Consider the following 22821-nt stretch of genomic DNA (forward strand, 5'->3'; position numbering starts at 1 on the left):
GGTGGCCAGGCTCGACAGTGTGGGGCCTCACAGGGTGAGAGCCAGGCATGGAAAGACGGCAGGGACTCATATGGTAGTAGCCAGACGTGGGAAGACAGTGTGGGGCCTCACAGGGGGGGCGGCCAGGCGTGGGAAGACAGGCAGTGTAGGGATTCACAACAATGAACTTGAAAGCATAATAAACCCTGTGTTTTGTGTTTTCTTTTTTCTATTCAGGGCCATGCTGTGAACATGTTGTTACAGACAGTCAACCAGCTCCCCTCTTTGCCCTGAATCAGTAAGGTTTCAGAACCTAAAATTCAAGATTTAAGCCCCCCCCCACCTCAACTATGATTGCAAACTCCAGTGAACTTCAAAGCAACAACACAGACTCTGACAGAGGGAAACTGGTTATAGGGTACACACTTTATTACACACGGCTGAAGGGGAGGACTCTTGAAAACCCACAGCAGCACCCTTCCCATGGCTCGCCGTTCCCCTCTTCTCCCTGTGACTGCGCTGTAGTCTACTGGGTGACTAATTCACAAGGCACAGAAGCAAAGGCCAGTCGGTGTCTGTTGGGAGAAATCTAGAGACCCGGTGTACCATTTTCTCCCTCTGAGCAGGTGTGGGTGTACCTGGTCCTCAGTGGAGGGAAAGTCACTTCTCCAAACAGATGAAACCATCATTTTAAATTCAAAATGCAAATGCAACTAGAGTTCTGGGTGGAAATCTCTAGAAAACCCAGCTGGGTTCAAGGCTTAGAAACCAGGTGTGAGGGAGGTGGAGGCTCCATGTGGGCCTGCAGCGCACAGCGGAGTGAATAGTGCTCCCACCACAGGGAGCTGTTCTTTTAGGCTTCTCCAGGTGAATCAAGAGCCTCAAAGATGTTGCAAAAGTCACCACCAAGCTTTCCAGGCCAAGGGAAGGATGTCACAATAAGAAACTGTGGCCCACAGGGACCGACCACTTCCTCTATTGGTATCAACGTTTGATGAAAACAACAGCAAAAATCCTAGCCAAACAAGCATTTTCCCTCTGCAGCGAGAGCTCAGCACGGGTGTCTGTGCAAGATCAGGGATCACACGCTCCCGTTCCGCGTGTTAAACTGCTCGGGTAGGATCAGCAGTCACAACACTCATAGTGTAGAGTAGTTAACAGTATGCAGACAGCAAAGTATAATGGTTTTCTTAAGATTCTTTTAAAAAAGTACTTCTGTATGTACGCTATTCAAATGGGCATATAACAATTATTTATAGAACTTAAAAAGTTAGTTTTAAAAATCAAAAATTTTAAAACCTGATACATGAAAATAGGCAAAAGTGAGAAAAAGCACTTTTGTGACAAGAATTTAGCTGCTCTTTAAGGCAGCACAGAAAGGGACCATCAAGTCTGGGGGAGGCACAAAGGGCTTGTAAAAACTGCAGGCATTGTTTTCAAAAGGACCACCCACCACAGTGGGGAAGTATGGTACCCAGAGGGGGTGGTACAGGCCCCCGGGAGGGACAGTCAAGCCTCTTTCTCGAGTTCTGATAGGATCATGGAGAAGTCTGGGCTTAGATCAGGCAGACAGACACTGGGGAAATGCCCTTTAAGATTCCCTGATGGGAAGGCACAGGTGGCCCAGAGAAGCAGGGTGACACAAGTCTTCACTGTGCAGAGCATTTGCCCAGTGGGGTCGGGTGGCATGTCGAGGCTGTGTCCCTCGCCTGGCTTGACTGCTCACATAGGGCTTGGACAGTTTAAAGGAAGTTAGAGAGGGCTTCAGCCTACCACAAAATAAGATGCAGATTTAGTAAAGAGTAAGTTACGGTGCATAAACCACCCATCTGTCTCAGTATTTACAAGGAAGTGATTTTGTTTGTTTTGGTGCTAAAGATGAAACCCGGAGCCTGCTACACAAATGCTCTACTATTGAGCTACGTCCTAGCTCCAAAGTGGTCTCTCAGCTGCTCTTAGGATTCCTGTCCCTTCTAAGAGTCCCTCGGTCTACATACAGAAAAGGGGAGGGATGGGAACAGTCAAGCTTCCTGCTAATCTCGCTGCGACTGAACGGCTAAATTGGTCCCCACTTTCCCCTGGGAAGGGCTCAGCACAGTGCTGCACAGACCTGCACAGCTCAGTGTTTAGAGCCCATGAGGCCCTGCAGCATATCGATGGGCAGAGGGAAGACAATGGTGGAGTTCTTCTCTGCAGCGATAGTGGTCAGGGTTTGTAGGTACCGGAGCTGAAGGGCGGCAGGGGACTCGGTGATAACTATGGAAGCTTCTTTCAGAGCTCTGGACGCATTCATCTCTCCCTCAGCTGCAATCACCTACGGAGGGGAGGAAGAGGTCAGTTGGCAAACAGCATGGTGGCACCCTGCAGTCTTCCAGTAAGGGCTCATGTGCCTTAGGCAGCCTTCGGGACTTCCCAGGAACCATCAACGCCTAGACACTCACTTCCAGATGTTCTCCTGGAACGTGCTTAAGGGTGTGTCTGGCTCAAGGCATTCTCTTTTACTGCCGCCTGTCCCCCCCTGAACAGGGAAGCACAGTCACACTGAACAGGGTATTGAATAGTCCACGGAACTGGGAAGGGGAGAGCGGCTGACTTCGTGTGTGGGTACAAACCCTTTGCAAATTACGTGGATTCCAGTTCTTTGAAATCAAAGAAAGGAAAGACTTTATTGAACCCAAACCTGACAGATCCTGTTTGACAGAAGAAGGCAGTGTGAGTTTTAGCACATGAACTTGTGTACACACTAGGAAGTGCATGACAGCTCCATAGTAACGGGTACTAACCATCCACGCACAGCTCCATAGTAATGGGTACTAACCATCCACGCACAGCTCCATAGTAACGGGTACTAACCATCCACGCACATGTGATGACCCCCTCACGCATTCAGAAGCATATTAGGAGAAACTCTGGAATACTTGCAGAACCCTCTTCAGACCTACAGAAAGCTTTCACTCTGCCCTGTCCTGAACATGTTGCTGTAGGATGATAAAATAATTCCCAATAAGCTGCCTTGGTCATGGTGTTTCAGCACAGCAATAGACAGATAGCTAATACACTCCTCTAGAAACGGGACAGCATCTCATGGTATGATCAAGAGGCAGACAGAGCAGAGAAATCAAGTTCTGAATGTTGTATCCAAGTTGCAACCCCCAGAGAGACCACCAGGATCCAGTCAAGTCCAGAATGCAAAAGCAAGATTTATTCAGCGCACTCTCCATCCAGGCTGGGGCCTCGGCCACTGCTCAACACAGCACAGTAGGGAGGAGACCCCCTCATCATTTGGGGTTGACATTATATAGGCAAAAACCACAATCCAGGTTCATTTTGGGCCAAAGGAATTGGTCTTACATAACAGCAGGTGTCTTATCTCTAACATGCCACCTCCCCAAAGCAGGCCCCCTCCCCACTTTTGAGTGGCTTCCTCTGCTCAGACTTTCTTAGGGAGCAGTGCTGTGTTCATTCTTGCTGCACGCTGTTACTGCCTGTGAATAACTCAGCCTTTATCCATCTAACTCAGGATGGGTACTTGGAAAGTTTCCAGGTTGGGGTGAGTGTTTCTGTGGCACACCCCTGGAAACATGGGCATGGATCTATGAGATACACACTGAGGGGTGGAGCTACTGGCCATGGGCTCTGCAAACATCCAGCTTTGGTAGATATTGCTACACTGCCTTCCAAAGTGACAATACTAACAGGCATTCCCACAGCGGAGCACAGGGGCTCCCGTTCCTGCCTCTCCACTCCTAGCTCCTCTCACACTGTGTTTTCAAGCCATCCTGATGGATGTCTAGGGTGGCATCTGCCTGTGACTTGAATCTGAGTTTCCCTGTGGCTTATTAACTTGAGGACTTCCATTCTGGAGTCTGTATTTATGGTCTCTCACCCGCTCTCTCTCTCTTGGCAGCTTGCTTCCTGAAGGGGCAGCTGCCTTCTGTCTTCCCGTGAGAACTTGAGTGTGAGCAAGGCTGCAGCCATTTTGGAGCTATTATTTATTTTGTAGTGTACTTTAAGAAGCAGGCCCACTGTGCAGACCCCACCCTTCATGTCACAGCTGTCAGGCTAAGGGACAGCATGGTAGCCAGAGTTCTAGCTGGCCTCCTTTATCTTTGCTCCTTGTTGAGAAGAAGACAGAAGTGGTTGAGATACTGCAGAAGGGCAGTGGTGGGAGCCCCAGAGGAGATGGGAAGGGAAAGGGGGGAGAGAGTTCCCACCACTAATCAACTGTGGGACCTCGAGGAAATCGCTCTGCTCTTCTGGGCTCCAGTTTTCACTGACTAGGATGGCAAACAAGTTTCATTTTGAAGGCTAACTCCAAGCCGTTGAGGGTTGTTATCTGGAGCGCCACAAAAGGGTTCTGATGTCAAGTCTAAGCTCAGGGGAAACAGCTCCGCAGTTAATCACTGACATGGGGATAGAAGGTGCAGGTTCTCAGTAAGGGATCCTTTGATTCTGATATTCTATGCGTGAGAAATTATTGTTTTACATGGTATAAAAATGGGCTTTTAGCCAATGACAGATAATAAGGTAAAAGCAGTTCCTAGTTTCCAAATACCTGGATGGTAAGAGGAAGCTTCTCACAACACCGTGCATCCTGAAAGTGATGGTTTGGCAAGAACACACGTGAGAGTTCTGCAATGTCACACATATTCGTGAGCATCTGCAGAAGGCATGGCGACGCCGGCGAGGCCATGCCAACAGGCCACTCCTCTGTCTGCTACTGGCAGCTAAGACATTATAACGGCCAGTCTGTGGCTGAGCCAGGTATCCTACAGCATGGACAGGGTTCTGCGGTTGGCCACGTGCAACTACTACCCCTTTCTAGTGATGACAAACTGGTTTGCTCCTGTCAAAGGCACAGAAAACCCTCCTATGAAAACTGCTCCCGCTGTTCACAAGGTGGGGCTATGTGGCCATGCTCGGGTGTGCTCTCACCCCTCTTTTCCCAGAGAGAATCCCCTTCTATACAGGAAGCCTTTGCTCTTTACAGCCCCTTAGGAATGCTGGAACTTCGGAGTGAGGCACTCTCCACCATGGGCTATTTACAGTGAGAATCCAAGTCCAACTCTGGAGAGGCCTACCTTTCTTTCCAGTCCTGGGGGTTTAGGGAGAGGCTGCATATTTTGATACATTGTCATTTTAAAAGATACAATTCTTTTTGATGCTAGCTTAACAGCACTACCAGAAGGGCCACTCATGTAGGCTTAAGACAAACGCGAGATGAAGATGAGAAGAAAACATAGAAAGAGAAGAAACCTGTGGGAATGGGAGAAAGAAGAAGCAGTAGGAAGGAAAGGTCCCTGGAAAAGAGAGGGAGTGGAAACCATGAGCACGAGGGAGGGACAGGTGGCTGCAAGCTGAGGCGACTGTCCTGTGCTCTGAACAACAATCTGCCTTTAATATGAACTGAGGAAATCATGAATGCGGCTCACAATCCTGAGAGAATGATACAATCTAACAGACCAATATTCCCATGAGACCTAAGGGAAAAGGACAAGATGCAGGACAGTGTGCGCTGTGCAGTGTAGTTGTGCCAACAACCAAACAACCTAGTTAAATAAAATGCAAGGACAGGACTAGGGAGATAGCTCACCAGATAAAGCACTTCCTTTACAGTTCTCCATGAGGACCGGAGTTTGGATTCCCCAGCACTCACGTAAAAGCAAGGCGTGGTGGCACACATCTGTAACCTCAGTACTGGAGGAGGGGAGGCAGGCGGGTCCTGGGGCCTTGCTGACCAGATAACTCCCTGTCTCAAAAATGCACACACACACACACACACACACACACACACACACACACGATGTACTCGTGCATACACACATGCACACACGTACACACACGAATGCACAAACACGTGCATACACATGATGCACTCACACACTCGCATGCACACACATATCAATACACACACGCACACACATGCATGATGATGCACTTGCACACACACACACACACACACACAATTGTTAAGAGTAGTAGCCTCTGAGGAAATAGGATTTGAAACAATGGGAAGAGCTTCTATACTAAACATTCAGGGCTGTTTCACTGTTTTTCAATGAGAGTGTTTTTATTCCTGTGGATTTTAAAAAGAAAACTGAACTAAACAAAACAGAACCTAAACAAGCAGGAAACATTACCTTGGCTCTTGCCTCCCGGGCAGCCTCTGCCTCTGCAGCCATGGCTCTCTGGAGCTGGACCGGCAGTTTCACGTCCTTAATCTCCACGCGCTCCACCTTTATTCCCCAGTCATCAGTGGCGTCATCCAGTGTACTCTGGAAGGAAAGGAGAAGCAAGTGCAGCACACAGGCACCGAGGCTCCTGTCCAGGCGCCCAGAGCAGCTGCGTCCTCTGGGATGTGGGGTGGATCGGGTCTGGTGACAGTGGCAGAGAAACAGCACCACGGGAGCTCAAGCTGGGGCTGGAGACAAACCGCCCTGATTCTATTACTGAGGAGCCAGTGCAGCTGTTCACAAACTCGAAGGGGTCATAAAGAAACCGTTTATTTGCGGTTTCCACTGCACCTCTTCCAATACTCTGCCTCGCTCTCATAGGCCAAGAGCAGGATGGGCAACACAGTGAACAGCTGAGGCCGTGCTCCTGTGAAACACAAGTGCAGTGGCCAGCCTGGGCTAAGCCTGCTTTGCCACTGTTTGCCTACCCGAGTCAATGTGAGCCATGAATTCCCATTTCACTCCTCTCTTTAGAAGGGCAGAAATGAACCGCACTATTCCAGGAGGGATGATGGCATCACACAGGCCATATTCCTTAGCAGGGCGGTGGCAGTGATGCTGAGGCAGGACCGCAAGGCCAGCCTGGGCTACAGAGCAGGTTACAGGGCACTCTGAGCTGTAGAGTGATAACTGTTTCAAAACAAAACAAGCCACAGACTTAACCATGGCAAAACCTCTATGAAGGGCAGGAATTCATATTTATAATACTGTAACGTTTTTGAACAGGTCAGCCTTACTTTTAGTAACATCTACCTCACAGTCAAGACTGGAAGGCATGACAGGTATGCGTGGATTCATGGACCTGTCCACACACCAGGGCTTCAGTGGTGTTCTTGCAGAATAACATCTAAACCATTATGATCTTATGATGAGGATAGTATGGATTCTGGGAAAAAACAGAACACTGGAAGGAATCTAAAAATAGCATGAGTACCATGAACCCATGGATGTTAGTCTGAAAACATGTATATAAAGTTTGGAGCCCTGGAAAAGAAAAAAAAGGCAGCCATGCTGTCGTCAGTCATGGATCTAGCGCAATTATCTCTTCGGGCTAAGTGACAGAGCCACCTTCCTCACCTGCTGTAGGATAAAGCTCTTGTACACTGTAAGGATTTGCCACTCATAATAGTATAATAAAACACTGATTGGCCAGTACCCAGGCAGGAAGTATAAGTGGGCCGACTAGACTAGGAGAATTCTGGGAAGAGAAAAGGCAGAGACACAATCACCAGTCAGATGCAGAGGATGCAAGGTGAGAACGCCTTACTGAGAAAATGTACCAAGCCACATGGCTAAACATAGATAAGAATTATGGGTTAATTTAAGTTGTAAGGGCTAGTTAATAATAAGCCTGAGTGAAGAGGCCAAACAGTTTATAATTAATAAAGCTTCTGTGTGTTTCTTTGGGACTCGGCAGGACAGACGCTTCCGTCTACGCTCACCTGCATGTGGTGTGCAATCTCCTCCCTGTCAGAGAGAATCTGAGACAGGTTCTTGGTGCCCAAGGCATTCCTCAGCGTGGTTTGTGCCAAAAGACGGGTTGCCGAATCTGCATTGGTGATATTTGCCACAGCCAGGGTTGCATTCTGAACACGGTAATAGACCACGCCATCCACACTGATCGTCACTGAATCCTTAGTGAGGACCTATAGGAGGAAAAGGACAATCACACACCCACCACAGCTTCTTCATTGTCACTACAAATGTTCTTCTCTGAATCCTTAAGCAATGGCTGATCTTCTTCAGTGAGGCATCAGAAGGTTAATTACACCTTTCGAGATTTCATCAAACATTCCTAGTTATCCAACTCCAACAGATTATCCAATCACTCAACAGATTTGAAGATGCCACTCATAGCTAGCATTGTTCTTGTTCATTTCTTCCCAGCACTCAGATGTCTTCTCAGTGGTCTCCCTGACTGCCACTGTCAGGCACAGCTCCCGGCACCTCCCTGCCCCTCTGTGGGATGTGGACGTTTCCCCGGAGACTGAGTTTCCTTTCTTTTTTCCTCATTTGATTTTTGTTGTTGTCTTTATTTTTTTGAGACAAGGTTTCTCTGTGTAGCAACCCTGGCTCCTGGCTGTCCTGGAACTAGCTCTGTAGACCAGGCTGGCCTCAAACTCACAGAGATCCTCCCGCCTCTGCCTCCGTGGTGCTGGAATTAAAGGTGTGCATCACCACCCAGCAACTGTGAGTTTCTTAGGGGCAGTTTTTCTTCGTTTCTCTGGCACTGACAGTGTGACTGATAGCTGGTGGGTCCCTACATGAGAGAGGAACTGAAATGAGATCCAGAAAATGAGTGACGAGCCTTGCAGGAGCGGAGTCCAGGACCCGAGATGGCTCTGCTTGCACCCAGCTCGGTGGGCTGTAGCGGGCTGTAAGTCATGAGACCTGGAAGCCCCTCATCTGTGACTATTTCTATGATGGTCAAGGGAGGAGGTGTCATGAAGGAAGCCTTTTAAAACATCCCCAGCTATGCGAATGAAAAGTAATCGCAACAGCTAAACAGCCCCATAGCCCTGCCAAGCTCCAAAGCGGCAATCCTCTTTTGTTGTTTAGCAATCTAAAAATACCTCTAAACTAGAGAAGAGGGGACCTATTCACAAATGCACAGCTCCCTACCATCTCACGTGACAACCTCTTACTGCCATGGGAAAGTGAATGTCACTCACAGATCTTGCCACTGTGGCTGCCTGCCACAGCTGTGTTCAGAGTGTCTCTGCTCACTGTTAGTGGGCAGAGGGTTTATCTCCCTCTGCAGCAAGCTCACAGGGGATGGGAAGAGCTGCTTGCCAAGTTCCAATCCACTCTGGGCTGGCAGCTTGCAGGGGAAAGGGAACAGCGAGAGGCAGAAGTGCACAGCAACACGCCAGATGCCCACAATGTTTACACAAGAAAATGCCACACAATTCCCAACCCTCTCAGGAGCTCCAGGGAGCCCATCAATGACAGGGAAACATGCAGAGAATCCGGAGATGTCTGCACTGAGAAGTCCAACCATACCAGATGCTTGGGTCAGTACCAGTAAGGGAGTTCCCATCTGGATTATGTGATCTGTGATAGGAGAAAGCTAGGCTCCGGCATCATGCTGAGCTCCCAGCCTGTGCTCAGGGAACATGCTCTCCCTCCTCCCACAGCTAGCCTGGTCAGAAGCCGTGGGGACTCCTGTCTGCACTGGTTACTATGTCTCCTGACATATGGGTACCTAATGGCCATGACAGAGCTGGTGTCCAGTGCAGTGAGTCCTGAGCTGAGGGGAAAGCAACAGAGAATCCACAGGATTTGTCTCTCTGCAGTGTAGCCTTCTAGGAACTGGCTGTGGATGCTGCCTGAGCTGCTTGTGAAGAAGCTGGAAGGGTGCGAAATGATACAGAGACTCCTAAAATACCAAACAAATGAACAGTTGCTAATTCTGTGGCTTCTAACCAATTTGCCTCAAATAAAAATGAAGACCCTTAGAAAGGATGTTCAACTAGACTGAATTTGTTTTTCTGTCAGAACCCATGGAAGAGAGTTGTGGTGGGAACAATGATAGCTCCATGTCCTTAGTCACACAGTTTCTACTAACAACAAGGAGCACTCCCCGGCGGGCACTTCAGTCTCAGCTCTCTGCTAAGCAGTTCCCGCTGGACTCTCACTCACTCCTTACAACACCACATTAGGTAGGCCTCGCCGTTATGACCTCCATGTTATAGCTGAGGACCTTGAGACACAGAGAACCGAAAGACTCACCCAAGGCCATAGAGCTGGGAAATGGGAGGCAGTCAGCTGCCAGCGCTGGCCTAGGGCAGGCTGTGAGAGCCCTCAGCCATAGCTAGAGAACGGCTCACCTCCTGAGGAGGAATATCAAAGGAGATGGTCCTCATGTCCACCTTGATGACGCTGTCAGTGCAGGGCAGGATAAAAAACAGACCTGTAAACAGGCACAGGATGGGAGAGATGGGATTAGCTTCAGCTTGATCAGCCCTCGCGGGCTCAGTCCCGACTGCTGTTTTTAACACTCTCACTCACTTCTCACCCTAAGAGGTCAGTCCTGAGCACGGTCTCACACAGTACAGTGCCTCCACTCTGTTATTCTCTACCTCCATGGCTCTGCATGGAGTTATCCCTGTCAGGAATACTCTGTGGCTAATACTTCTTCATGCCTCGCATTCAGAAGGGCAGCCATAGTTGTACATGCAGGTATTTACAATATTTGGAAGGCTGAGGCATGAGGATTGCTGGGAGTTTTCAGCCAGCTTAGGGTAGACAGTGAGTTTCAGGTCAGTCTTTGAGATGCTGCTTTGACAAGAACAGAACAGAACAGAACAGCCAACCAGAGTGGCTGAGATGGCTCAAGAATGTTTACTGCTTTTCCTGAATGACCCAAGTTCAGTTCCCAGCACCCATATAGACTGCTCACAACTGCCTGTAACTCCAGCTCCAAGGGCTCCAACTGTCTGATGGATTCTGAAGGCACATACACTCATGTGCACATACCCACATATAATTGTATTTATTTATTTGTTTATTTTTGGTTTTTCAACACAGGCTTCTCCTATGTAGCCTGGTTGTCCTGAAACTCACCCTGTAGACCAGGCTGGTCTTTAACTCAAGATCTACCTGGTTCTGCCTCCCAAGTGCTGGTATTGAAGGCATGTGCCACCATGCCTGGCTAACATATAATTTTAAAATAATAAAAATAAGTATTTAAAAAAACAACCAATAAGCCGGGCGGTGGTGGCGCACGCCTTTAATCCCAGCAGTCGGGAGGCAGAGGCAGGCGGATCTCTGTGAGTTCAAGACCAGCCTGGTCTACAAGAGCTAGTTCCAGGCCAGGCTCCAAAAAAACCACAGAGAAACCCTGTCTCGAAAAACCAAAAAAAAAAAAAAAAAAAAAAAAACCAACAGAAGAGATGGGAAAGCTTTGCCTCGTGTCTGCTCTCCTCTGGGTCTCCTGTGCGCTTCAGGGCTCTGTGGCTACTGTCCCACAACACTAAATGCGGGTGGTGGCTATCAGCTTCTGTGTCAGGGTCCAGCCTTCAGACAGCAAGCCCTTTGATAAGGGACTGTGTTCAGTTCCTGGGAATTCCCAGAGCCTAGCTGGGTGTGGCGGCACGTTCCTTTAAACCCAGCATCTAACTGAAGGTTTTCTTTGGATGGATTCCCATGCTCAGCCTCCCACAGCTGTGGCCAGTGCAAACAATAACCTAATCACTCTAAGCAGATAGTAATGGTCTGGCCAGGGCCACCAGCTACTACTGTCATAAAGCTTTTGTTCTAAGCAGAGGCCTCACTGGGGACTCATATCAGTAAGGCACTCCAGTCTCAGAGTGGAGAGAGGGCTCAGCAGTTAAGGGCACCTGATGGTCTTCCAGAGGACCAGGGTTTGATTCACAGCACCTACACTGGGTAGCTCCCAAATTCTGTAACTCCAGCTACAGAGGGATCCCATATCTCTGGCCTCTGTGGACATCAGCACTGATGTGCACATACCCCCTAAACACACACACACACACACACACACACACACTCACTCACACACTTATATAGGTTTAAAAAACCACAACACTTTAGTTTCCAAACAGAAACCTAGTACTGACCAGGTCCTCTGGCGCCTCCTTGCAAAATGCGACCCAGCCTGAAGATGATGACCCTTTCATACTCCTTTACAATCTGGAACACAAACAGGAATGAGAAGTCACCATGATGAGCACACGCATGTACGCACAGAGCTTCTTAACGTGTTTCTGCTCTGGCCAGGCTCAGAGCCTCCTGGCGTTTTCTCCATTCCCGACAGTGTCTATAGACATTGATCTGGTGTTTGCTCTTCCAAGCACAGGGCTTATTTATTGAGCACACACCCTTATACTTCTTACAAAAGCAAGGGGGGCTGGGAGTCACAACACAGGCCTCTAGTCTCAGGGCTTTCAAGGCAGAAGCCAGAGGATGATGAGTCTGGGCCAACCTGAACTACGAAGTGAGTTCAAGGCCAGCCTGCACTACCTAGAAGCCCCTGCCCCAAACCCAGAAAAACACTCTGGTTGTGGACACACTGGGAATCAGGGCCGAGCGGGGAAATCCATCTCCACACCCATTAGCGTCCCTGCTTATCATTCATGTTTTGTCTGCTCAGAAAAGCTTATAGCTCTTTTTCTGATTCCATTAATTACAACAAGATGTATCAGGAAATGCAGGTCGCACATTCATTATTTTAGGAATATGCAAATGGAAGTATTAGTAACTCCGCAGGAAAGCTCTGTGCTGCGGAGCGCTCACTCTGTTCCAGGCTCTGCAGTCAGTAGGTTCCAGGCTTTGCAGGCTGTTCATTTCATCCCCGCCATCGTCCGCAGCAGCGACTGCCATTTTCTCCCGTTTTATAAGTGAGGAAACATGGCAATGGTGGTACTGCCAGCAAACCCACCCTGCCCTGCCATCCTAGCTGTGAGGGGCTTTCTCACGGTGGTCTCACATCCCGACACAGAGAACTGGCATGGCCACTGTCACTTTGCCTGTGAGGAGGAACTGAGTGGATAGTGGCTGAAAGGAGTTTAAGATCTACTGTAACTCATCAGCAGATGTGTTTTCCAAAAGAGAGATGGAAGAAAATGAACCACAGGCCCGTACAATATCCCAATATCTGTCTCATAGGCCTAGTGGCTTACAGAGGTAGGAGCTACCCTGCTCCAGAAGAAATGCTCTTTACCTTTATGCAAATCCATATTGATAACGGGAAGGTTATAAGTACGAACAAGAACGAGAAAGCCACCAAAATCCATCCGCATGGTCCCAGTTCTGTCCTGGAGTTTTCTGTTGAAAACAAAAACATACAGCCTGAGCCAGGCGGTGGTGGTACACGCCTTTAATCCCAGCACCCGGGAGACAGAGGCAGGCGGATCTCTGTGAGTTTAAGGCCATCATCACTGCACCTCACTCCTCCAGGAACAGCCCTGTCTGTGCTCACCATGCTGGTTGCTTACACGCACCGGCCCATGCCTCATATGGCACTCATTTCACCAGCGAACGCTAATCAGACACTGCTTTTTATTTTGCCTCGTATATGAAATGGTGAAAACCAAGAACACTCGGCTTCTACCACATACAGTGAGGAATAAAGAGTCATAACCAGGTGGGGAAGAGGAATGGTGTCTGCTCGGAAGATTCAGGAATGGAAAGGAGAAGAGGGGCACACATTGGGCTGGGGGTGAGAGTGGACTGGGATGGCTGGATCACAGCCTTTGTCAGATTCCTAAAAGTAAGGAAAACACCAACAAAAAGACAGAGGGAATGTGTGTTCTAGTTCAGGGCACAGCATGGCTCATGACAAAAATCATAAGGCACATGCCCATTATAGTGTCTTTATACAAATTACTTCTGCACACTGCCACCATTTCCTGATTAGTAAAGGGGCTGTTTCTGGTTTCTTGTTATTAAAAACAATGCTGTGGTGAATATCATTGTACTTGGTCTTCCTCATTCTTTTGCATATACATAGTGCTTTTGTCTGATCACAAATGTAACACATATACATCCTGATGCAAAACCATGTAGGAAAATATAAAAAGAGGGAAAAGCTACTTTAAGCTCAGAAACAGTTAACTATTTCAATACATTCTTCCAACTTCTTTCCTCGTTCATGATATATTTTAAAATTCAAATGAATAAAGTTAGTAGCATATCCTCCTCCAGCTATTGTTCATCTTTTATTAGCCTCTATAGCCATGAACTTGTACTTTTCTTGTTTTTGACTTAAAAAAAAAAACAAAAAACCAAAGTTGTTGCACTACTGAAATTTACAAGGGGCCGCCAGTGAGATGGCGCAGCAGGTGAAGGTGCTTTCTGCCAGGATGGGGACACTTGAGTTTGATCCCTGAACCCACATGGTAGAAGAGGACTCATTATTGCAAGTTGTCCTTTGACCATCACACGCATGCTGCCACACTGGCACTGTGGCATGTGTGCTCTGGTGCATGTGTGCTCTGGTGCATGCGTGCTCTGGTGCATGTGTGCTATGGTGCATGCGTGCTCTGGTGCATTCGGGGGGCTCTGGTGTGTGTGTGCTCTGGTGCATGCGGGCTCTGGTGCATGTGGGCTATGGCATGGATGCACATGCACAGAAACACATTTTGTTTAAAGTCAAATAGTTCTACAAGTTAATATAGAAGTGCAGTTCCCATCGTTACACTGAGATTCTTCAAAGCCCAGAGAAGTACATGGCATCAGAGAGGAGGACCAGGGAGTCAGGTGGGTAGTTTGAAAACTGGACACAGTCTTGTCCATATCAAATGCTTGGCTCCACGCCAACACTATTATATTTATGTTCTTATTCCCTTTACAGTGAAATGATCCTATTACTAACCATCAAGATCCCATCCCATCTGGTCACAGTTCAACAAAGTGTATAAACTACACTTCTCAGGAGGTGGGGTTCCGCTGGGCTCATAAATGAATCTCCGTCAGCCATGATTATTGGGCAAATAAGAAAAAGCAATTCTCAGTTACCCACCAAAATTTCATAAGCCTTCTTTCCTCCGACTCTCTCAGTTATTAATTTAAGGCTGTCTCCTTCTGTAGCTTATGAAGAAGGAAATGACAAGCAACAAGCAATCAACATTCCTGAGACACTGTGGCTTAAATACTTGCCAATGCTTTATTGGGAGAAGACTTCTAGAGAGCAGGGATCTCACCACACTTGACTGTAAACTTTGCCATTTTTCATACACTTCCCTTTTCACTGTGAAATTCCTGAAAACTGCATTAAAAATAAACTTTTAACCAATCAAAACCAGGATGTAGGAGTTAGGTGGAAAGATGGCTCCACGGTTCAGAGCACCGGCTCCTCCTCCATAGGACCTGGGTTTCGTTCCCAGCAGCCATTTGGTAGCTCACAACCTCTGTAACTCAAATCCCTAAGGATACAATGCCCTCTTCTAGCCGCTGCAGACAATGCATGCATGTGCTGTACAGACATACCTGTACGCAAAAGGCTGAAGCAAACAGAAATAAACGAGCCAGCTGTAGTGGTACATACCTTTAATCTTAGCGCTTGGAGGCAGAGGTCTGAGTTCGAAGCCAGCCTGGTGTACAGAACGAGTTCCAGAACAGCTAAAGCTACACAGAGAAACCCTATCTGTAACAAATAATAACAATAACAACAATAAATTGAAATATTTCAAAAGAACCTAAAATGATATATATCTATACATTTAAATTTATTATTATGCAAATTGAACTTTAAGAAAAGTAATATAAAACCAAAACCAAACATAAAAAGGTACAAGTTGTACAGTAACTTTTGTGCCTGGCTCCAGGGAAAGTGGTTCCTTCCTTGTAAGCTCCTAGACCAAAGCTCAGAGAATGTCTGTTGCTATCCATCCGCCGCATCTGGTTTGTTTGAAGATGAACTGGAGCTGGCAGTTCATCCCAGGACTAAAAGTCCCTGGGAGTAATGAATCCCATTCACCACTGAGATCTAATTACTCTGACGTTCAAGATGCATTGGGTTCTCTGCTGAGAAAGGCCAGCAACTGCCTCCCATCTAAGATGAGGGCTAGGTCACTGCACTGTCGAGCAAAGGGGAAGGGATAGGCTACAGAGTTGCTGAACCATCTCAGTTACAGTATTTCAAGGCAATCCTTTCCTTCCCTTTCCCGGAATGTGAGTTTATGTTATAAACTGTCCTGACCATTACTGTCTGGGTAGGGACAGACAGGATTCTAGGAGTTTTATACTAAAAACACATGCTATTCACGTCTAATAGCGCTTTATTTAGGGGGAAATGGGCAGTGAAAGTAAAGCCTTGGAAATTTTTATTTTCTTCTTAAAAGATTTATAGTCAAGATGCAACTGTCCTCGTCCTCTTCCTCCTTTTTAAACACCACTGTTCCTCAGCAGACTGCTAGAATTTAGCAATCTTCTTCGTGTGAGGGGCCAGGAGGAAAAGGCTCTGCAGACCACAGCGTGTGAGCGAGCACTCCAGTCTACTGCGGCAGTACAAAACAGCCATGGGCAGCACACAGTATGTGTGTACAAGGATCATGGCTGCATTCCTACAAAACTCACTTGTGTACACTGAACTCTGATTTTCATGTGTAGCAAAACATTAACCCTTAAAAAGTATAAAAATGTAAAAGTTGGACTGAAGGAATGTTTTTTTTAATGGCAAAACTATTTCAGAGCCTGGAGAGACGGCTCAGCAGCTAAGAGCATTTGTTGCTCTGGTAGAGGACCCGGGTTTGGTTCCCAGCACCTACATGGTGGCTCACAACCACCCATAACCCTGTTCCAGGAGATATGATGTCCTCTTCTTGCCATAACAAGCACCAGGCACACATGTAGTACACATAGATAGATGAAGACAAAACACTCATACATATTAAATAAAATTTAAAAATCTAAAACAAACAAAAACAAAACAAAAACAAAACAAAAAAAAAAACCAAAAGGCTATTCACCTAAAAAAAGAGCTAGTCAGCTGATTTCTCAGGAAGTGAGTGAGGAGGAAGAGATGTTGTAAAGGATGGCAGCTTGCGTGTAGCAAGCACAGGAAAACACTGGCCAAGTCGGGAACTGCCCAGTCCGTGAAACAACTGCATTTTTCTGGGAAGAGAAAGGGAACCCCACATGAGCCAGACTGAGACTTCAGCCCGCGAGGGTTCCAGAGCACACTTCTGCCCACTGTCCTAAAGGAATCATCAGCTGCTTTCCGCAAGGGGTTATTCTTAAAAGACAAACAAAGAAAAAGCAAGACACAAAACCAGATCACAGACTTTTTCCCTCAGGAAGGGCTAACCAGTGGAGAAAAAGAAAGCAATTTGCCAGCCCAAGGTTTATACAAACAGGACAGGCACTCCTTATGTTAGTGTTTCTTTCTCCTCAAAGCTCTTTTATTTAGACATCTTAAAAAATATCCAGTTAGAAAGCTCTCATGAGCCGCTGGTCAGCATGGTGGTCCACACCTCTAACCAACACTCAGGAGGCAGCTGCAGGGGATCTCTTTGGGACGGAGGCCAGCCTGGCCGGCCTACAGAGTGAGATTCAGAACAGCCAGGACTACAGTAGAAAAACCCTGTCTCAATAAAATAAAAAAACAAAAACTCTTTGGAGCTAAACATTGTGTTCATTTAAAATAGAACTAAAAAGCACAGAACACTTTATCACTGGCTTCCCAAGTCTTCTTCAGATGAAGTGCTAAGACATATGGACAAGATCGAAAATCCAGCGTCCGATCCCAGCCCCACCACTCCATTTTCTCCTCAGTAAAATGGAAGAAAGAACAGTGCCTTTCACAGTGCTATGAAGACCCATTGAGAAATTATGTAGAATGCTTGACTTTAAGATCGCCATTAATTCGCTCATAAGGATTGTTTGATCGGGTGACTTGCCTTCCGGGACCCACATACCATGGAGAAAATATCAAGACTAACGATCTGCTTGGGGACTCTATCTCAGAGGAGGAACAGATCACATATGGGGTAGTAAACTAGTTCTAAACTTTGTCAGTCTGTCTGTCTGTCATACACGTTCCCCTAAATGCAAACATTCTGAACGGAAAATGAGTATATTTCTGTGAGTCTAGCTGTCATTAATCTTTTTATTCTTCGTTTTCTCTATGAAGTAATGCCATAATAATCTTTAAAGTTTCTAAAGAAAATTAACATACATCTGTGGGGTCTCTGTGACCACCACAGGCAGTAGGGGGTTGATCCAGGAGAGATAAGAAGGCAGTTTGGTTAAACGACTCAGTAGCCAGTGTTGGTTCAAACTCTGAGTCTGACCCAAGTAGTGTATTTTTGGCACAGTCAAGCACAGCACAATTTGGTGAAATACTTCCTGATGAAAACTAACTCTATCCTGTGTGACAATGAAGCTGTTATAAAGTTTATGTGACATATTCCAGAAAGATGGGGCCAGCAGATATGCTGAGAGGAGAAGCTCATGAAAAGGCCTGGGGGAGGGATCTGGTCTGGACTCACCACGCAGTGCAAAATCCATCGAGCTTTTAGCCAGCTCTCTCTCAGCCTTCTGGGTGGAAAATGGGTTTCCCACGTCTCTCTCTGAAGAGAAAACCCTGTGTGTTTAGCATTTTGGGTTCCCTAGTGCTTCTCTGGAAGGAGTACATATGTATTTTCTTATTTGATAATCCTAGGAAATGCAGAAGTAAGATTATGCCTAACTATATGGTAAGGAACTGTCCCTCTGGAAGTGGAACTCCTGAGTGATCCTGGCAGTGGTGGTGCTGACCACAAGCCTGTCTCTTTAACGCTGCTCTCACCTCCGTACACTATGCTATCTTCTCACGAGTGCTCACTCCAGTGGACAACACATTTGGCATCATTTTTATTGTCTTATACTTGAAGGCATTTTCCTGGTTGCATTTTCAAGGCTCCACTTACTAAAAAAGCAAACAAAAGCTTGAGGTTCAAGTTTCTTTAGTAGTTCCAGAAAGTGGGCAGAGGCCGAAAAAGAAAGAACAAGGGTATAGTAAGTGTTCCTGATCCACAACTTCTGTCTTCGTAAGTGAGGATTCTTACTAGGCACAATATACTCTCTTGCCAATTATAGTTCCTTTCTTGTTAATGCAAACCTAGATAAGTGGTCTGTCTACAGGAAGAAGATATATTATCCTAAAATCAATGAACAATAAAATAAGCTGTCCATCAACACTGATAAGATTATTTACTGCCTTCCACTTCCCTTTTCTTTCAACATTTATTCAATTACTATGTACTTTATGCTGAAGTTTTTTTTATTTTGGTTACCCCCCTCACCTTAAAACAGGCTTTCTCTGTGTAGCCCTGGCTGTCCTGGAACTTACTATGTGAACCAGGCTGGCCTCAAACTCAGAGATCCACCTGCTTCTGCCTCCTGAGTGCTGGGATTATGGTGTGTGCCACCACCACCCAGCTCATACTGAGTTTTTACAGTGAGGTTAAAAAGGAGACGGTAACAGATCAATCCAACCGACAAACTTCAATACCATACAATAAATGTTATGTCAGAAGTATGTCCAGGACCTTCGGCTGACACAGCTTACAGGAAGCTGCTTCCCTGTGGCCTCTTTAAACCTCACCTTTAGTCCCTTCTGAGGCACTTCATGAACATTTCATGTTTTAAAAGCAGAGCAGTTCCTTTATCTTCTACAGTGTTAGACTATTCAGGGACACTGAAATCTATTTACTCATAAGCAATATATACACAACAGCTTCCGCAGTCTTGGTCTTCAGTTGAGTTCATTTAGTACCACTGATAGTTTAGTTTAGGTCAATTATTGAGTTAAAGTTCTCCCCAATCTGATCAACTGGAACAACCGAAATAAACAAATCTGTCCCATGATTCTGCTTATTTCCAAGAGATCCTCCCAAAGGGACTTATCTGTTGACAACAACACAGGCCTTCACAAGCCACCCACACTGTTCCATTACTGAATGCGCTAGCTTTAGGTAAACTGCCTTGGTTCCTCCCAGGTTTGGTATATTTGTCTCTAGGACTAATTCCCTGCAAGGCTAATGAAGCAGAGCTGGGGTTTGTAATTGCACTGCAGCCATCAGCAGAGTCCTCTGAGTGACTTTATCCAGGAGGTTCTGATTCGCGCTGGGCTCCTCTGGGCTTCCTTCCTTTGTTGTTGCTTAGCCCATGAAGTCCTCAAGTTGAACCAGACTATACTTTGGTACCCGCTTTACAGACAGCTAGCTATAGGATCAGGAAAATGGCTCGGAAAGTCAGAGCCTGGGTTGGAAACTTAGTTCTGAATCCTTTGGGCTGTACTTTTATCTTCCAGCTCTCAGCCTCCTTACTGAAAGACGGGGAATAAAGACATTGGCTTTATTGGCAGGGTTGCAATTGGATGTTTATAAAGAAAGCATCTAGCTATGTTTGCCACATGACACATTTGGGAAACTCTATTAAATACCTTATAGTAATATTGTTTTTCCTAATGTCAAACCACAGAGGCTCAAAATTAAAAACAAAGAACTAGAAAGCAGGAAGGTGAGATGCCTCAACATGCAAAGGCGCTGGCTGTCCACAAGGACGGCCTGGATTTGAACCTGGATCCCACATGGTGGAAGGGGAGAGTGATTCTTGCAAGTTATCTTCTGACTTCCACAAGCCAGCCACACACGCGCTAAATAAGTGGAAAGGTTTTAAAATCGGAAGTGACAAAAACCAAGCAAAATTTTATTTGAGTATATGCTTCAGACAGAGCACATCCATTTTTACCAGTTCTAAAACATTTCTGTCTAAAACAGATAAATGTAGCGTTAAGAAAAGGGAGTTAGAACTAAACACCAAACTGGTCTATGACCGAGAAAATGGACCAATCTTGAAATGCAGAGATCATGCTTGTTCTCAGGGTGCTTCTCAAGATGCTTTCCCACTGCCGTAGGTGGGCGCTGGCAGAGTCGGCCAGCACACCTGCGCTCTAGGGAGGCCCAGACTGCTAGACAGTGGCCTGTTCAAGTTTTGGAATCACTGAAATACGAATTTAAAGTATGGTTCCACTAATCCTGTGTGGCTAAGGCAATCACTCTGAATATCAGCTGTGAGGATTCAATAAAATAACGTTTATAAAGTCTAGTTTTTTGTTTTGCTATCATTCTCTTTAATTTTACTACACTCCCAATTTGGGAAGTAAAGCATGGAGCAAGATTCACACACATGCTTTTATGTCTGATACTGAGAATGGAACCCAGGAACTCCTGCCCGGTGCTCTCCTACCACACTCCGGAGCCGTCTGAAATTCTTGTGATACTCCTGAGAAAGAAATTTAAGGAGGTGTTCCTGGTTTAGGGGACGGGATTTAGATGGGAAATCAGGCTGACTTTGCAGATAATCCGCACGGATGACAGCGTTCTCTGCTGGAAAAGCCCACTCAGCCTCCTAAATCTCTCCCACTGTGCCATCCTCTCTGAAATTCCATCTTTAGAAATAATTCCTTTGGATCAGTAAAGCTCCTGAGAGCAGAGCAGAACTCCTGTGAGGTTTATTATCTCTTACTGGGCATCTCCCGACCCCAAAGAGTTGTCCAATTTAAAGGCTCAAGTAGGTAGTTCTTCCAAGGACTCTAATTTCTTCAGAGGGGATAGGATGCGGCCTCTTACTGTTCTTGCCTTCAAGACTAGGAAGGCCCCAGTAGGGTGTTGAACAGCGGGCTATTTACCTGAAAAGCAAGATCTCCAAGACAAAGGGGGGATAAAATGAGGCAGACAATGGAGCTGGAAGGAAAGGAGGCTGAAGCCTAGCCCTTTCTCAGGAAACTTAGTTTCCCGAAGATGGGGATGGAGGGAAGCGGGTCGAGTTCTTCCCTGGTCCATAGGCGTGGGGATCACCGTATGGGAAGCTTCTCTTATGAAGCGCTGGGGCAGGAAAGAAAGGAGAATGGGAGAGGCTGAACACGCTAGAGAATCACCTCTACCACAACTGCCAGGGGTTGCCCTGGTCCGCATGCATGGCGCGAGATAAGGAAGCGCTGGCACCTGACGTGACATCTAGGACCCGAAGGATAAGCGAGTCCCTGCCTGCCAGGGTCCCGAGCAATGGATACACGCCCCTGCCAACGGTGCGCCCTCTTGGTTGCCATACAGGTTGCGTCCCAGCACTGGAAACTATTATCTCCCAGCCCGAGAAACCAGGGGTAAAGGAGAAGAGCGCGGTTCTGAGGAGTGCACACAGTGCAGGGGAGACGCGCCTTTCGGAACCCGGTGGTCAGTGGGGTTGCCGCTGCAGGTTGGGGGTTCGATACCCGGGGGCTGGCTCAGGGCGGCTGTGCCAGAGACGAGGGACTCACCCCTGAAGGACTCGGGGAGCCGCTGAGTCACGACGTGGTCGGAAGGTCGTTTCTCAGACATATTGCTTGAGTCGGAATCGCTCTTCACCATGTTAGTCCCGAAAGCTGGAGCCTCAGAAAGCCGTTAACAACTACGCGGCTCGAGCTCCGCCTCCCGCCGGAGATCCTCCCAATAGGCGCCCGGAAATGGAGAGGACACGCCCCTTACCCCGCCCTCTCTCGGGCCGCGCAGAGGGGCGTGGCCTGAGGGGGCGTGACCTGAAGGGCGTTGTCGGAGAGGAAGAGTCTGGGAAAGAGAGGCTGGAATGCTTAGGACCCCCGCCAAGGTCTCGCCCCAGCTCGCGGTAGGGTGATCCCAGGAGGAGGTGCGGGGACAAGGCGGTGCTGAGGCGCGGTTCTAGAGCAAGGCCTCCTGCAGTCCCAGGCATCAGAGAGGAAGGAGCGCCCTCGTGTCCGGGGTGCTGAGGCCAGCCTGGGGCACAGAGTAGGTGGGGTGAGAGGAAGGAGCCCACACCACCGCCCTCTCCCCAAAGCGGACGGGTTCCCGGGAGGCGCATTTACTTTTTTTCAAACAAAACTAATTTATGAAGCATCTGGCCTCAAGCTGGCGGTCCTCCCAGTTGGTGGACACAGTGCCAACCGTGGTGAAGTTTGTATTATACCACAAACAAACAAGCTAAGGGTGTTGCGAAGCGACAGCGTAGAGAATCCACTTTGGTTAATAAAAAGAACCCGGAAGGCTTCTGTAAATAAGGATGTGATCTTGGGTGTCACTTGAAAGATGACAAGGAACCAACCTTGGGAATGGGGGCAGTTTTGTTCATGAGAGTCAGGCCTGGATTC

The 22821-nt window shown here is 47.3% G+C and overlaps 1 protein-coding gene across 1 annotated transcript; it reads right to left on the reverse strand.

Annotated features, from left to right (window-relative positions):
• Positions 1 to 392: 392 nt before the first annotated feature.
• Positions 393 to 22101, reverse strand: Stom (stomatin). The gene is made up of 7 exons (XM_057755099.1): positions 21979 to 22101; positions 12898 to 13001; positions 11795 to 11867; positions 10043 to 10125; positions 7655 to 7858; positions 6120 to 6254; positions 393 to 2293 (listed from the first exon to the last, which is right to left on the reverse strand). The coding sequence occupies exons 1-7, from the start codon at positions 22067 to 22069 to the stop codon at positions 2099 to 2101; spliced, it is 885 nt and encodes a 294-aa protein (XP_057611082.1). The 5' UTR covers positions 22070 to 22101; the 3' UTR covers positions 393 to 2098.
• Between the last annotated feature and the right edge of the window lie 720 nt (positions 22102 to 22821).

Source organism: Chionomys nivalis, chromosome 22, assembly GCF_950005125.1.
Source record: "Chionomys nivalis chromosome 22, mChiNiv1.1, whole genome shotgun sequence".
NCBI classification, from domain to species: Eukaryota; Metazoa; Chordata; class Mammalia; order Rodentia; family Cricetidae; genus Chionomys; species Chionomys nivalis.

Bases quoted from the DNA above. Each gene is read 5' to 3' on its own strand.
- Stom (XM_057755099.1), bottom strand. From the start codon at position 22,069: ATGGTGAAGAGCGATTCCGACTCAAGCAATATGTCTGAGAAACGACCT. The intron at 11,868-12,897 runs GTAAAGAGCATT...TTTGTGTTCCAG, and splicing joins CAATATGGATTTGCATAAAG to ATTGTAAAGGAGTATGAAAG. The intron at 7,859-10,042 runs GTGAGCCGTTCT...TTCCTCCTATAG, and splicing joins TTGATATTCCTCCTCAGGAG to GTCCTCACTAAGGATTCAGT.